This window comes from Chiloscyllium plagiosum, unplaced genomic scaffold, assembly GCF_037043375.1.
Source record: "Chiloscyllium plagiosum isolate Xiang-an unplaced genomic scaffold, Cpla_swu_hap1 HiC_scaffold_3, whole genome shotgun sequence".
Taxonomy (NCBI): Eukaryota; Metazoa; Chordata; class Chondrichthyes; order Orectolobiformes; family Hemiscylliidae; genus Chiloscyllium; species Chiloscyllium plagiosum.
Genome location: NW_028270141.1, coordinates 146,975,410 through 146,991,930, shown reverse-complemented (window position 1 = coordinate 146,991,930; position 16,521 = coordinate 146,975,410). Strand labels below are relative to the sequence as shown.

The 16,521-nt window shown below is 41.6% G+C and overlaps 1 protein-coding gene across 3 annotated transcripts in view; it reads right to left on the bottom strand.

The window, feature by feature from the left end:
• The window catches only part of LOC122548516 (mechanosensitive cation channel TMEM63B-like), a 223,309-nt gene that overhangs the window by 106,365 nt on the left and 100,423 nt on the right, over nucleotides 1-16,521 (bottom strand). For all 3 annotated transcript variants that reach the window (XM_087984150.1, XM_087984143.1, XM_043687273.2), the window contains 2 exons: nucleotides 15,043-15,225; nucleotides 9,766-9,845 (listed from right to left, as the gene is read on the bottom strand). In XM_087984150.1, coding sequence (XP_087840276.1) covers nucleotides 9,766-9,845; nucleotides 15,043-15,204 — 242 coding nt within the window. In that variant the 5' untranslated portion in view covers nucleotides 15,205-15,225. Of the gene's footprint in view, nucleotides 1-9,765; nucleotides 9,846-15,042; nucleotides 15,226-16,521 lie in introns of those variants that run through there.

The window sequence follows — 16,521 nt, the reverse complement described above, 5'->3', positions numbered from 1 at the left end:
AGCTGCTAAACCATTTTTTCCACTTGTTTACTATAAACTAAACCTATTCCTCAAACAAGTCATTTTTGACATGTCAAATAAACCTGGTTCTGAATAACAAAACTACTGAAATGAAGCAACTGGTCAATTTAGTAATTAAATTTAAACATTTACACTAATAGATTTCAGCTGATGTTCACCAAACCCACTAGTAGTTGAGTACTGAGAAGGGCCTTGAATTCAGGAAAGTATCACCATACTAGGTTTTTTGGAGTGTGTCAACTTTTGAAAAAGTAGTAGATCCATAGTTCAAAATACCTTCAACTGAAGCTGCACCCAAATTTCCAAAGACAAAAGCGATGCAGCTTACTAGAAAATATCAATCGGGCAAATTGATTATCTGTGTTTGCTGTTGTGTTAACAAATAGATTCACCCAAAAGGAAGTTGTTTATCTTATTTATGTTATTTGCCTATAACATCAAACTGAAATGCATCTGTCAGGATGCTACAGCTTCCTGGAAACTCTCATCTTGGGGCTGAAACAACCATTCAGCTGGATTTTCTTTTTGAACTGTACCTACTGTGATGAAGGTAGAGGGATTCGGCATGCACAATATTTGCAAGTAATTCAATAAATGAAATAAATATGGATTAGTTTCCTTATGAAGCAAAATTATAATGTAGGTTTGGAATAAAAATAAGTTTTCGATCTATACACTCCTAGTTTGAGCAATACAATAGCATTAGCTCTTGGAACTGTGCCCATATCCTACCTTCTATTTGGCCAGATATGTGAGCTCCTACAGTGGCATTTTTGCAAAATATTAAAAATCCAGCATCTGGAACAAATTCCTTCATTTAAAAGTGAAGATTCAGTATGAAGAATCATCTTGGAAGCACAATTTACATTGCAAATTTACTAAGACTTGTGTAGAAAAAAAAAGAGAATGCAAGTCACCTATTGCCTGTGCAAGGAATTGGTTTAGCCCTGAGGGCCACCAGTTTAGGAACTGGTGGCCCTCAGGGCAAATCACCACCAGTCACTTCTCTCTAATAGGAGAGCAGCACCTATGGTCTGGGAAGACTATGGCGACAACACATGTTATATAAAAATCTCTTCAATGTTTATGGACCAAGGTGGTTCTCAGTTTTATGTTCTGCAGGAAAACACCCCCACCTCGCAACCATGTTGACAACATTGAAAACCAGTAGAAGGTTTTTTTAAAATTCAGAATGGTGGAAGGCTTGGAAATGAACTTGCATGCCACCTTGTCCCCACATATCTGTGCCCTTCTTTTTAAAAGTACACCCAAAGGACTAAGTGTTAACTTAGTGAAGCTACAAAAACTGGATTACTTACGTGCTAAACTGCTTGAGCAAGGGACAGACAGCGACATAATTCCACGATAAGTCAGATCTAAGCTCTGCAGTGGTGGTGATTGACAATTAAACAATTTGCTGGAGGCAGCAGTGCCACAAATATACCTCAAATTATTGGGAAGCCCAGCATATCAGTGCAAAAGATAAGGCTGAAACATTAGCAACAACCTTCTGCTGGAAGTGCCAAGTAGAGGTCCCAGCTCGGCCTTCTCCAGAGGTCCCTATCATCACTGTCCTTAGATAAAGGAATACTCATAGGGACTGGATACTGCAAAGCTTTCAAGCAGATATGGTACAGTTTCAACATAAAGCAAAATTATAGTACAAGTTTGGAATAAAAATCTGAATGGTACTGAAGCACTCCAGAGCATGTCATACACCTAGCCCACTGTCTCAGTTGTAGTCCCAGCTACAACACTGGGAAAAATGCAACAATGCAGAAAATTACCCAGGTATGCCCTATAGACAAGCTGAAGGACAAATCCAATCTGGCCAATTATTGTCCAGTCTACTCTTAAGTGATGAAAGGTGTCCTCACAAACATTCACTCTCTCAAACACCGATGCTCAGTAGCATCTAAAACATGCAATTCAGAAATTCAATTCCTAAAGACAGCATCTTTAAACTCATGAATCCTTTCAAAGAAGAACAGCAGCAGATACATGGGAACCACCTGCAAGTTCCCATCCAAGTCACTCACCATTCTGAGTAGTTTCACCACCCCTTGTACCCTTTGTTAAAACCTTGGAATTCCCTCAACAATAGCATTGTGGATCTACCCACAGCACATGAGCTGTAACAGTTCAAGGCGGCAGCTCATCACCTTCGAGGGCACTTATGCCAGATGAGCCAACAATGCTCAAGAGCGAATACAAAATCCTCCATTCATGCTACTACATCACCTCCAACACAGGCCTCATCCTAAAAGGTCGCCTGATGTGTGTAACTCAACAAATGCCTTAAGACTTCAAGAAATAAAAACAGAAGTAGGCTTTCAGTCCCTCAAACGTGCTCCACCATTCAGTAGGATCATAGCTGATCAGATATTCCTCCTGTCCACTTTCCTGTCCTTTCCCTATAAACCCCAATTCCTTTACTGATCAAGAATCTCTCTCAGCCTTAAACACGCAGAAGGACACTGTTCCCACAGCGCTCGGTGGCAAAGAGTTATAGAACCATACAACTTGGAAACATGCCCTTCATCTTAATTCATCCACACGGACTAGGTTTCTTAAACTGAACTCGTCCCATTTGCCTGTTGGGCCAATAAACTTTTCTTATCCATGTAAACATCCAGATGGCTTTTAAAATGTTGCAACTTTACCTGCCTCAACCATTTCCTCTAGCAGGTCATTCTATATATGTACTATCCTCTGCATGAAAAAGGGACTTGTGGTGCAACTTTTAAGTCTTTCCCCTCTCACCTTAAACCAAGCAGTCCAGTTTTGGACTCCCCTAGCCTGGGGAAGGTTCTAGATAGCGGTTATTTACAGCAAACTTTTGCTCACCTATTAGTTAAGCCACTGGATGAGATACAGCAATTACAATAGACAATATGCTTCTATACATGGTTTCCAAAGACTCCATACTGTTAAAAGGAATTTCTCATCTCAGCCTTAAATTGGTCCCCTTTTATTCTTAGAGTATGCCCGCTAGTCCTAGACTCTAAGGAGGGGAAAACATTTTCTTAGCAGTTACCCTGTCGACCCCCTTAAGAATCTATTTGTTTCAATGAGATCACCTCTCATTCTTCAAATTCTGGTGAGTGCAGACCCAATCTGTTTAATCTTTGTTTGTAAGACAATTCCCTCCATACAGTAATCATCCTAGTCAGCGACCTCCAATGAAATGATATCTTGAATAAGGGGGCGAAAACTTCTTACTGTACTGCAGATGTGGACTCACGAGCACCTTGTACAACTGAAGTCTTCCCTAATTTTATACTCCAAACCCCTTGACACAAAGGCCTTCCAGTGCCTTCTTGATTACCTGCTTCAATTGTGTGCTGACCTTTTCTTTGTGCAAAAGTATCCCTAAACCCGTTAGAAAAACTGCAGAAACCTGTAACACTAAATAACACTTTCCTTTTGTTCTCCGAAACTTGAAAGGGTTCGGAAAAGATTTACAAGGATGTTACCAGGGTTGGAGGATTGGAGCTATACGAAGAGGTTGAATAGGCTGGGGCTCTTTTCCCTGGAGCATCAGAGGCTGCGGGGTGACCTTCTAGAGGTTTATAAAATCATGAGGAGCATGGATAGGGTAAATGGACAAAGTCTCTTCCCCAGGGTGGGGGAGTCCAGAACTAGAGGGCATATGTTTAGGGTGAGAGGAGAATGACAAAAGAGACCAAAGGGGCAACCTTTTCACACAGAGGGTGGTGCACGTATGGAATGAGCTGCCAGAGGAAGTGGTGGGGGTGAGCACAATTGCAACATTTAAAAGACATCTGGATGGGTATATAAATAGGAAGGATTGGAGGGATATAGGCCGGGTGCTGGCAGGTGGAACTAGATTGGGTTGGGATATCTGGTCAGCATGGACGAGTTGGTCCGAAGGGTCTGTTTCTGTGCTGTACATCTCTAGGACTCTGACTCCCTTCCAAAATGAACGTCATATTTTCCCCAAACACAATGTAAATTTTTTTCCCCCAATTACTTAACTTATTAATCTCTTTAAATTTTACATCCCTCTTGCAAATTGCCTTTCAACCTGACCCTCAGGTTAAACCACCACCACCAGTGTATTTCTAAAGACAGTATTTTTATGGTCCTCTGAGATTACGGCAACTTTATTTTTACTTTCATGATGTATTCCCAAAATTGTGTCTATAATTTAAGCTTCAAATTGAACAAAAAGTATATTTTTGCGTTAATCATTATTATCCAGGACTAGCTAAAAATCTTTTTCAAATTGACGTTAAAATTTGTTTAAATTCTAATCACAGTTAGCAAGGTGGAAGGGCATTGAAATGATGGGAAATGGTTGATAATGTCAACAGCGCAAATCATATTTGCTTTCAAATTTATTAAATATTTATCTATTACTCACCATGGAAGTGAATAAATTCATTAATTTGCAGAACATTTTTGATATTAGGTAAGAGAGCACAAACAGAAAACACAAAGTAAATGATAACACTCAGTGACTGGTTGAGTGTCTTACATCTATTCGAAGCTGGATGTATTGAGTGGAGCCTTAAAAACACACAACCCCAAGATACCTTGACCAGCTGATTTAGTGTCAATGTCATTCAGTAATTTTCCACACTTGCAGTCATTTAACATTGTTACACTTGAGCAACCTACACAGTCATGAACTCCTGAATGGAATCAAGTGCGGGCGGCAGAGTTTAATTGAGGTCAAAATGAAATCATAATTTAGGACAATGAGGACAGACTGCTTTCTGAAAACCCATATTGATGAATGGTTTCCTATTGTCAGGTTAGCTCGTTAAGTAGTGGAACAGTTGGAACAGGTAGATGAAGCACAATCTGGTGAATTGCAAAGTATTCATTTTGATGGGAAGAACATGGGAGAAACAAGTCTGAAGGAGATGCCAGAGCAGAGGAACCTGTATATGAGCATCTAAAATCTGGATTTAAGCTGTTGTCAGGAGCAACCATTTAATGCATGCTTTTACTAACAACAAAATGGCTTCTTAATACTAGATGAAGTAAAATAATAAAATGGCTTTTTAGGCTGCAAATTAACACTGTTTAAAATGGCTTTTCACACTGCTAAAAGCTGCATTCCTGAGGTAACCGAATTAAAGATTAGCAGACAATGCTCCCTTCACAGTATGGAATTAACCAAGCTAGATAGGACATTACTAACCATCCTAGTTAACCTTGAAGATGTAGGTGCAGAGAGATAACATATGCAAAACAATGTTGGTTCCCAGGAAATACTATTGGGTTAACCTGCTGTCCTTAATATCATTTTATTACACTTTATTGGATTTACTCTGTCATTAAGGCTGTACTATTTCTTGAGAGCTATATAAAACTTATTGAAAAGACAGAGAGGTGGGCAGAGGGGGTGGGGTTGCCTTGTTAGTTAAGAACAAAATTAAATCTATGGTATTGAATGACATAGCGTCGGATGATGTGGAGTCTGTGTGGGTGGAATTGAGGAACCACAAAGGCAAAAAAAACATAATTGGAGTTGTGTATAGACCTCCTAACAGTGGTCAGGACCAGGGGCGCAACATGTACCGGGAAATAGAGAAGGCATGTCAGAAAGGCAAGGTTACATTGATCATGGGAGACTTCAATATGCAGGTGGACTGGGTAAATAATGTTGTTGGTGGATCTAAACAAAGGGAATTCATGGAATGCTTACAGGATGGCTTTTTGGAACAGCTTGTCATGGAGCCCACAAGAGAGCAGGCTATTCTGGACCTAGTGCTTTGCAATGAACCAGACTCTATAAAAGATCTTAAAGTAAGGGAACCCTTAGGAAGTAGCGACCATAATATGATAGAGTTCAGTCTGGAGTTTGAAAGGGAGAAGGCAAAATCGGATGTAATGGTGTTACAGTTGAATAAAGGTAATTATGAGGGCATGAGAGAGGAACTGACTAAAATAGACTGGAAGCAGAGGCTAACCGGGAAGACAGTAGAGCAAAAATGGCAGGAGTTTGTAGGTATAATTGAGGACACTGTACAGAGGTTCATTCCCAAGAAAAGAAAGATTAACCGGGGAGGGATTAGACGACCTTGGCTGACAAAGTCAGGAAATGTATTAAAGAAAAAGAGAGATCCTATAAAGTGGCTAAGAACAGTGGGAAATCAGAAGATTGGGAAGGATACAAAAGCAAACAGAGGATAACAAAGAGTGTAATAAGAAAGGAGAGGATCAAATATGAAGGTAGGCTAGCCAGTAATATTAGAAATAATAGTAAAAGTTTCTTTCAGTACATAAGAAACAAACGACAGGCAAAAGTAGACATTGGGCCACTTCAAACTGATGCAGGAAGCCTGGTGATGGGAGATAAGGAAATAGCAGGAGAACTTAAGTACTTTGCGTCAGTCTTCACAGTGGAAGACATGAGTAATATCCCAAAAATTAAAGGGTGTCACGGGGCTGAGTTGAGTATGGTTGCCATTACGAAAGAGATAGTGCTAGAAAAGTTAAAAAGTCTTAAAATTGATAAATCTCCTGGCCCCGATGGGATACACCCTAGAGTTCTGAGAGAGGTGGCTGAGGAAATAGCAGAGGCATTGGTTGAGATCTTTCAAGAGTCACTGGAGTCAGGAAAGGTCCCGGATGATTGGAAGATGGCTGTTGTAACCCCCTTGTTCAAGAAAGGATCAAGGCAAAAGATGGAAAATTATAGGCCAATCAGCTTAACCTCGGTTGTTGGTAAAATTCTAGAATCCATCATTAAGGATGAGGTTTCTAAATTCTTGGAAGAGCAGAGTCTGATTAGAACAAGTCAACATGGATTTAGTAAAGGGAGGTCATGCCTGACAAACCTGTTGGAATTTTTTGAAGAGGTAACAAGTAGATTAGACCAGGGAAACCCAGTGGATGTGGTCTATCTAGACTTTCAAAAGGCCTTTGATAAGGTGCCACACGGGAGGCTGCTGAGCAAGGTGAGGGCCCATGGTGTTCGAGGTGAGCTGCTGGGATGGATTGAGGATTGGCTGTCTAACAGAAGGCAGAGAGTTGGGATAAAAGGTTCTTTTTCAGAATGGCAGCCGGTGACGAGCAGTGTCCCGCAGGGTTCGGTGCTGGGGCCACAGCTGTTCGCATTATATATTAACGATTTGGATGAGGGAACCGGGGGCATTCTAGCGAAATTTGCCGATGATACGAAGTTAGGTGGACAGGCAGGTAGTACTGAGGAAGTGGGGAGGCTACAGAAGGATCTTGACAGGTTGGGAGTGTGGTCCAGGAAATGGCTGATGGAATTTAACTTGGGCAAGTGCGAGGTCTTGCACTTTGGCAAAAAGAATAAAAGCATAGACTACTTTCTAAATGGTGAGAAAATTAATAAAGCCAAAGCACAAAGGGATCTGGGAGTGCTAGTCGAGGATTCTCTAAAGGTAAACATGCAGGTTGAGTCAGTGATTAAGAAAGCGAATGCAATGTTGTCTCTTATCTCAAGAGGGTTGGAATATAAAAGCAGAGATGTACTACTAAGACTTTATAAAGCTCTGGTTAGGCCCCATTTGGAGTACTGTGTCCAGTTTTGGTCCCCACACCTCAGGAAGGACATACTGGCACTGGAACGTGTCCAGCGGAGATTCACACGGATGATCCCTGGAATGACAGGTCTAACATATGAGGAACGGCTGAGGATACTGGGATTGTATTCGTTGGAATTTAGAAGATTAAGGGGAGACTTAATAGAGACGTACAAAATAATACATGGCTTGGAAAAGGTGGATGCTAGGAAATTGTTTCAGTTAAATGAGGAGACTAGGACCCGTGGACACAGCCTTAGAATTAGAGGGGGTCATTTCAGAACAGAAATGCGGAGACATTTCTTCAGCCAGAGAGTGGTGGGCCTGTGGAATTCATTGCCACGGAGTGCAGTGGAAGCCGGGACGCTAAATGTCTTCAAGGCTGAGATTGATAGATTCTTGTTGTCTCGAGGAATTAAGGGCTACGGGGTAAGTGGAGCTGAAATGCGCATCAGCCATGATTGAATGGCGGAGTGGACTCGATGGGCCGAATGGCCTTACTTCCACTCCTATGTCTTGTGGTCTTATGGTCTTAAGGCTATGGCAATGCAAGTCTTATTTATGGAAATTAAACTCCATCTGCCACTCCTTGGTCCATACTTTCCTTACCAAAAAGTGAAACACAAGGCAGGACTTGTACACAATGGGAGGGTCCTGGGGAGCGTAGCTGAAAAACTAAGAGAGACCTTTGGGTGCAGGTTTACTGGTCAGCTACAAAGGGTAGTGAAGATGTTTAGTACACTTGCACTTATTGGTCAGTGCGCTGAGTATAGGAGTTGGGATGTCACGTGGCTGTATAGGACATCGGTTAGGCCACTTTTGGAATACAGCATTCAGTTCTGGTCTCCCTACCGAAGGAAAGATGTGAATCTTGAAAGGTTTCAGAAAAGATTTAGAAGGATGTTGCCAGGGTTGGAAGGTTTGAGCTATAGGGAGTGGCTGAATAGGCTGGGGCTGTTTTCCCTGGAGCTGTTTTCCCTGGAGCATTGGTGGCTGAGGGGGTGACCTAATAGGGGTTTATAAAAGCATGAGGAGCATGGATAGGGTAAATAGTCAAGGTCTTTTTTTCCTTAAAGGGGTTTAAGGTGAGAGAAGAGATTTAAGAGGGACCTAATGAGGCTGGTACAATTACAACATTTAAAAGGCATCTAGATGGGCACAGGAATAGGAAGAGTTTAAGAGGGATATGGGCCAAATGTTGACAAATGGGACTATATTTATTTAGGACATCTGGTCAGCATGGATGAGTTGGACTAAAGGGCCGGTTTTGTGCTGTACACCGCTATGACTCTAAGTGCCCAATTTAGAAACAAAAGTTACATTGATATTAGCATTCACTTTCAACATTTCTGCTAAAGTAGCAAGAGATGCTGTTGTTATGCTGCAATAGACATTGCCAGCACCATCCGTCCCTAGATTCTATCCTAACCAGGTCAGTTGTCGAGTCCTGCATAGAACCCAGTTACAGTACTGCATTCAATTTTGGGTAATGCAGTTCTGGAAGGATCTATTAACCTTGGATGCCACAAATCTATGAGAAAAGGTTAACAAGACTAGTGTTTTAAGGCATAAGAACTAAAAAAAAACTGCGGATGCTGGAAAGCAGAAACAAAAGCAGAAACAAAATTCATTAGGTTTGGCAAAACCTGTGGAGAGAAAGCAGAGTTAATGTTTCGGGTCCAACGATCTTACTTCAGAATTGGCAGTTGATGACATGGAACATGAAGTTGATTTGTACTCCTTTGTATTTAGAAGGTTGAAGGGGTGATCTGATAAGTTTTTGAGATGACATTTATAGGTCAGGTGCAAACCAACTCCTTATTTGGCTAAGAGATCAACAAGGGGACACAGACATAAGAACAGATTTAACCTTCGAAACTAATACCTCAGCTATTAAAGAGCAAAATAGTAAATGCTTTCACAGAAGAAATAGTTAAATACTCTCTAAACCAAGGATGATTTATTAGGTGCAATCTTCAAGGTTGGAATGGTCAAATATTTTGTGAAAAAAAGTGTCAAGAGACATGGAGGGGAAAAAGGGCACAGGTAGACTAATCTACTTCACAAACATTTGATAAATTATCTTCTATTTCGTTATTCTATAAAATTATTATTTTATCGTTGACATTAAAAAACCTTTCACTGGCTTTTAAAGTAGTAGAGCTGTCTTCACAAGCAACTGAAAAGCAATGGTTAATATACTTAAAGCCATTACCTTTCAGCATCCGAGACTAATGCAAGTCGCCCATAATCCCAAGCTACCTTTCGCAAAATGGAGAACACAAACAGCAGTGCCTAAAATGAAACAAAGGAAAATAAAACAATCACAGCCAAGTATATTGCATTCTATATTCAATGATAGCTGTGTTTTCCGACATCAGCCCATGCCTATACACTACTTTAAATCTCACACACGCATTTAAACAGATTCAACCAACATGATCTGGGTTGGGGAGGGGAGCATTTGGGACCCAGGAAGAGGGGGTCTCCCCACCTCTGATCCTCTCATGCCCCCCACCAATTCCTTCCTCCTGTGTCCATACTATTCACTACTGAATCTGGTGCCAAAAATGCTTCTGCTTTAATGACATCACATATACATTCTACATGATGTGATATCTGTAAGTAAGCACATATGTTTCTAGATTAGTGCACATGTATCATTGCCCAAAGTTGTTGGGGGTCAGCAAACACGGTCTTCAAATGATAGCTGTTAAAAAAGACAATTCATACTATAAGGCCTTCCAAATTATGCTGTAAATGAGTTAGCAGCTTAAAGTAAAGTATCAAAACGTTGTGAAATTCTGTATAATTATTTTATTCATGCTCCTACAGACTTAATATACATCCTTGTCAATATTCAACTATTGCTTTGCTCACTATACATGAGGCACACAGAGGGACTGGACAGTAATTATTGACCCACTCTACTGAATGTAGATATTCCAATTAGCTCTTAAGCTCATCCATGTTTCACTGCAACTTAATTGTGCCAGAAATTACTGGCATTATTTAGAACCAATATACTTTGGTAATTATATGATGCATAGTACATTCATAGTTTGTAGATGACCACATTAGGTGGGAAGGCAACTGGCAAGGATGACACAAACAATGTGCAAAGGAATATCGTTAGCCCAGGCAAATGTTCTGATGAATCTCCTATGCCCCCCTCTCCAGAGCAATCACATCCTTCCCATTGTGTGGTGACCAGAACTGCAAACAGTACTCCCAGCTATGGCCTCAAAGTTTTGTCTTCCTGCATTCTAAGATCTTCTTCCACATTACTAACTACCTTTAAGGAGAGGTTGAATAAATTGGACCTACATTCATTTGATTGCATTTATTATTGTCACATGTACCAAGATACAATGAAAAGTATTGTTTTGCATGCTATCCAAACAAGTCATACCTTACTTAAATACACCAGAGTAATAGAACAGAATGCAAAATATAGTGATACAGGTGCATGAGAACGTACAGAGAAAGATCAACTCTAATATATGAGAGGTCCATTCACAAGTCTGATAACAGCGAAACTGTTCTTGCATCTGTTCAAACATTTGTATTGTCTGCCCAACAGAAGAGGCTGGAAAAGAGTAAAACCAGGGTCTTATATTATGTTTGCTGCTTTCCTAAGGCAGGAGGAAATATAGATGGAGTCAATAGAAGGAAGGCTGATTCTCGTGATGGACATGGTTGCATTCATAACTCTCAAAGATCTTTAAGACCTGCACAGGTTAGGTGAATTGGCCACCCAATGTTAGGTGGATTAGAGGGGGAGAAAAAAGAGAGGGGGAGAGAAAAAAGAGAGAGGGGGAGAGAAAAAAGAGAGAGGGGGAGAGAAAAAAGAGAGAGGGGGGAGAGAAAAAAGAGAGAGGGGGGAGAGAAAAGAGAAGAGGGGGAGAGAAAAGAGAAGAGGGGGAGAGAAAAGAGAAGAGGGGGAGAGAAAAGAGAAGAGGGGGAGAGAAAAGAGAAGAGGGGGAGAGAAAAGAGAAGAGGGGGAGAGAAAAGAGAAGAGGAGGAGAGAAAAGAGAAGAGGGAGGAGAGGAGAGGGAGAGGGAGGAGAGGGAGAGGGAGAGGGAGAGGGAGAGGGAGGAGAGGGAGGAGGGAGGAGGAGGGAGGAGAGGGAGGAGAGGGAGGAGAGGGAGGAGAGGGAGGAGAGGGAGGAGAGGGAGGAGAGGGAGGAGAGGGAGGAGAGGGAGGAGAGGGAGGAGAGGGAGGAGAGGGAGGAGAGGGAGGAGAGGGAGGAGAGGGAGGAGAGGGAGGAGAGGGAGGAGAGGGAGGAGAGGGAGGAGAGGGAGGAGAGGGAGGAGAGGGAGGAGAGGGAGGAGAGGGAGGAGAGGGAGGAGAGGGAGGAGAGGGAGAGGGAGGAGAGGGAGAGGGAGAGGGAGAGGGAGAGGAAGAAAATGAAGGGAAATAAGCCTGGGTGGGTGGCTTACTCTTCAGAGGGTCAATGAGGACTTATTGGGCCGAAGGGCCTGTTTCCACATTGTAGGGAATCTAATCTAATTTCTAGTACAGAACAGTTGTCATACCAAGCTGCAATGCATCTAGATAGGATGCTTTCTATAAAATTGTTAAGGGTCATCGAGTTTAGAAATGAGAGATGACCTTATTGAAACATACAATATTTGTGGGGTCTTGACAGGATAGATGTGGAGAGATTACCCTTGTGGGAAAGTTTAGGACAAGATGACAATCTCAATAAGGGGTTGCACATTTAAGGCAAAGGCGAGGAGGAATTTCTGGAGGGTAGTGAATCTATAGAATATTTGACTGAAGTACAGGAATCAGTGGTAGTCAGGAAGAGACAGGGAAGTGGCGTTGAGGATTATCAGATCAGTGTCTCATTGAGTGGTGGTGCAGACTGGCTACGAGCAGAAGGAGACCATTCAGCCTGCCTTATATGGAAAGGATACTTTTGCTTGTGGGAAAATCCAGAACTTTGGATCACTCTTTAAAAAGAAGCTGCTGCCAATTTATGAAAGGAAAAATATTTTCTTCATTGGTCCGGTGTCTTTCTTTTTCATAAGGCAGTGGGATTAGACTTCAAGTATTTGGATTGTTTTTTTAAGGCATAGGTCGACATATGAGGAAGTGGATGAAAGGTTATTAGGGTAGGTGGAGGTGTGGAGTAAATCAGCTAAAAAGGAGTCTGATGAATTCCCATCTATTTCCCAATCTTAAGCTGCAAATGCAAGAGACACTCTGGATTTCACCATGGACCACAGAAACATGTTTGACCACCTGGATGACATGGTGGGGTTTTCTGAAGATAGTACGCTAAACAGAGAAAAAGAACCCCAATATTTATCACGAGTTAACTCTTGTTCAATACCTTTTACTGTAGAAGATCACCATTGTAAGATGGCAAATAAATTGGATTTTATTTGAATGTTTGTTGTGTTATTTCGTTTTCATTTTGTCAAAATAGATTTTTAAGCAAATCTGATTCCATAGGAGCTTCTTTGGCTACCTCACAGTTCCTCTTAACACACAAGTGTGAATGGGACCCTGCAATTCAACTTGATATTTTATTGTACATGTATTGCTACACTGTTGTAGTTGGTCAACTTCCCCAAATGGCTTGGAAAACTGTGGAAAGCTCTGTAAACAGTATAGAGAATGTAATAGTGTGCTCATATGCCAGGTAACAGCCTGACCTTTGCCTGTGCTACCAAAGCTTTGGCAATTATCTTACTCACGGTGGGACACTTGTGCCAGAGGGAGTGACTGTCTGTAATTAATATTCAGCTCAGTGGTTAACACTGTTGCCACAGCACCAGGGATACGGATTCAATTCTAGCCTGAGGCAACTGTGTGTGGAATTTGCACAATTCTCCCCATTTCTGCATGGGTTTCCTCTGGGTGCTTCCATTTCTTCCCACCATCCAAAGACATTAGGTGGATTGGCCGTGCTAAATTGCCTAGAGTGTCCAGTGATGTATAGGTTAGATGGATTAGCCATGGGCTACAGGTATAGGGTAAGGGGTGTCTGGGTGGGATGCGCTTTGGAGAGTTGGTGTGACTCGATGGGCTGAATGGCCCTGTTTCATAGGGATTCTATGAAAATGATTCTACGTTTAAAAAGTTAAATTATACTGACAAAGACAAGGTTCAAATTTTTAGGAACCTTTCCTGAAGTAGGCCTTTACACTACCTTTTATTTTGTGGGGAAAATCTGGGCTAAGTGATTATATACAAATATCAGCACTGGTAAGATGAAAAGCACTGCTTCTAGAATGGGTTGATTTACCGATAGAATAACAAGCAAAACATTAGGTTCCCCATGGGAGACTGGTTATCAAGGTTAGATCTCAGCGAATACAGGGAGAACTAGCCATTTGGATACAGAACCAACTCAAAAAAGGTAGAAGACAGAGGGTGGTGGTGGTGGAGGGTTGTTTTTCAGACTGGAGGCCTGTGACCAATGGAGTGCCACAAGGATCAATGCTGGGTCCACTACTTTTTGTCATTTACATAAATGATTTGGATGTGAGCATAAGAGGTACAGTTAGTAAGTTTGCAGATGACACCAAAATTGGAGGTCTGGTGGACAGCAGGATCTGGACCAGATGGGCCAATGGGCTGAGAAGTGTCAGATGGAGTTTAATTCAGATAAATGAAAGGTGTTGCATTTTGGGAAAGCAAATCTTAGCAGGACTTATACACTTAATGGTAAGGTCCTAGGGAGTGTTGCTGAACAAAGAGACCTTGGAGTGCAGGGTCATAGCTCCTTGAAAGTGGAGTCGCAGATAGACAGGATAGTGAAGGCAGCATTTGGTATGCTTTCTTTTATTGATCAGAGTATTGAATACAGGGGTTGGGAGGTCATGTTGCGGCTGTACAGGACATTGGTTAGACCACTGTGGGAATATTGCATGCAGTTCTAGTGTCCTTCGTTTCAGAAAGATGTTGTGAAACTTGAAAGGGTTCAGAAAAGATTTATAAGGATGTTGCCAGGGTTGGAGGATCTGAGCTATAAGGAGAGGCTAAACAAGCTGGGGCTGCTTTCCCTAGAGTGCCAGAGGCTGAGGGGACACCTTATAGGAGGTTTATAAAATCTTGAAGGGCATGGATAGGATAAATAGACAAAGTCTTTTCCCTGGGGTCAGGGAGTCCAGAACTAGAGGGCATAGGTTTAGGGTGGGGGGGGGGGGGGGGGTGGGAGGGAGAGATATAAAAGAGTCCTAAGGGGCAACTTTTTCATGCAGAGGGTGGCACATGTATGGAATGAGCTGCCAGAAGTAGAGGAGGCTGGTACAATTGCAGCATTTAAAAGGCACTTGGATGGATATATGAATAGAGAGGGTGGGTTTGGAGGAATGTGGGCCAGGTGCTGGCAGGTGGGACTAGATTAGGTTGGGATATCTGGTCGGCATGGACGGGTTGGACCGAAGGGTCTGTTTCCATGCTGTACATCTCTATGACTAGGACTCTAAATGCTTACAAACATACAAGGTTAACAAAGCAGTTCTTGCATACGTACCAAAAAGCACATAAAATCTAGTGCAAGAACTGTAGGAACTCCTCCGAAGGGCAAACCCTGCAATACTGTACTTCTTATTCGAGCACTATAGCAGTATTCCTTAGTCGAATTACGGTTTGTAGTCACAATGGAGCTGATTGTTGCCTGAAAGTTGGAAGTCATCTTTATTACTTCATTATTTATCTATAAAGTGAGAAGAAAATATAATATAAGTGAGAAGAAAATATAGCACTTTAAACAGCCATGCATGAGGAAGTCAGTAACAAAGCCACCAGACAGGTCCATTGTGTGTTATGGCCTCAAACTCATCTCATTATGATTCTACACAGTTCTTAGTGTTGTAGAAAGCCCTTCCATCGGGTGTTTCAAATGCAGAAGTTGTGAACGCCGATGGTAATGCAATCACTGACAAATCTCAGTTTTTGACCCGATTATGGAGGCAAGGTCATTGATGAAGCAGTTGAAATTTCTCTAGTGTAGAACTCAGGTTAACTGAAAGCATGGACCAGATTTCTATACTTAAGACTGCTATTTATCACAAATAGTTAGTTGCTTACCTGTAGCCAGAATCTATGAAAGGTCCTATAACTGCTAGTTAAAACTAATACATTAAGAAAACACATCTTCCACACAGGTGGAAAGAAAACATTGGTGTTATGAATAGAGGGAAATCAGTTCAACACAGTCTCTGCACACAGGCTTATCAAGGTGATAAGTTTTGATTGCCAGGACATGCTGCTCCTCGGTCTCTTGTAATTTCACTTGCTTCCTGACTTCTTGGCTAAAACCAACAGCTTACAGCAAACTATGAGGGAAAATACACTGGCTCTCAACTTGAGATTCTTTTTAAACTGCAAAAGGATATCCCTTTCGGATGGGCAAAGGCTTCTGGCCATCTCATTCACACCCACAAGCTAGGATTCAGTTACATAGTTGATGACAGGCAGAAGGCCTTTGTTATTGAAAACTGGTCACCATTCCAGAGATGAATCAGTTATTTGTTGCCAGGTGAATCTTTTTCTAAAAAAAAACACACACTCTGGTGCTGGTTTGTCTGCAACGAAACCTCCTCCACTAGCTGAACACCAATATAAATAATTTACAATAGCTACTAGCTTGCTTTCAAAATACACAGCACAATCTTTGTATTAAAAAAAAGTCTTATTCTCATTTCAGTCCACAATGAACAATTGAGGGAAACAAAAAACAACTCCAGCAGCAACAGAACCAAATGTTGCACTGTTAACATAGTCCAAGAACTCCAGAGCTATAACACAAAATTACTCAGACAGTGGAGAAGAGAAGGATAGCTCAACAAAACCAAAAAGGAGGCCGTTGAACCTTCTTTGGGACAGTAACTAAGGAATACTACCATGGTATCACTATGATTGAATTCAGAATCAAAAACAAATTGGTCACCACTTCTCCCTATGGGATAAGCAAATGCTTGATAGAACTTCAGTTCACTCCAATACAAAA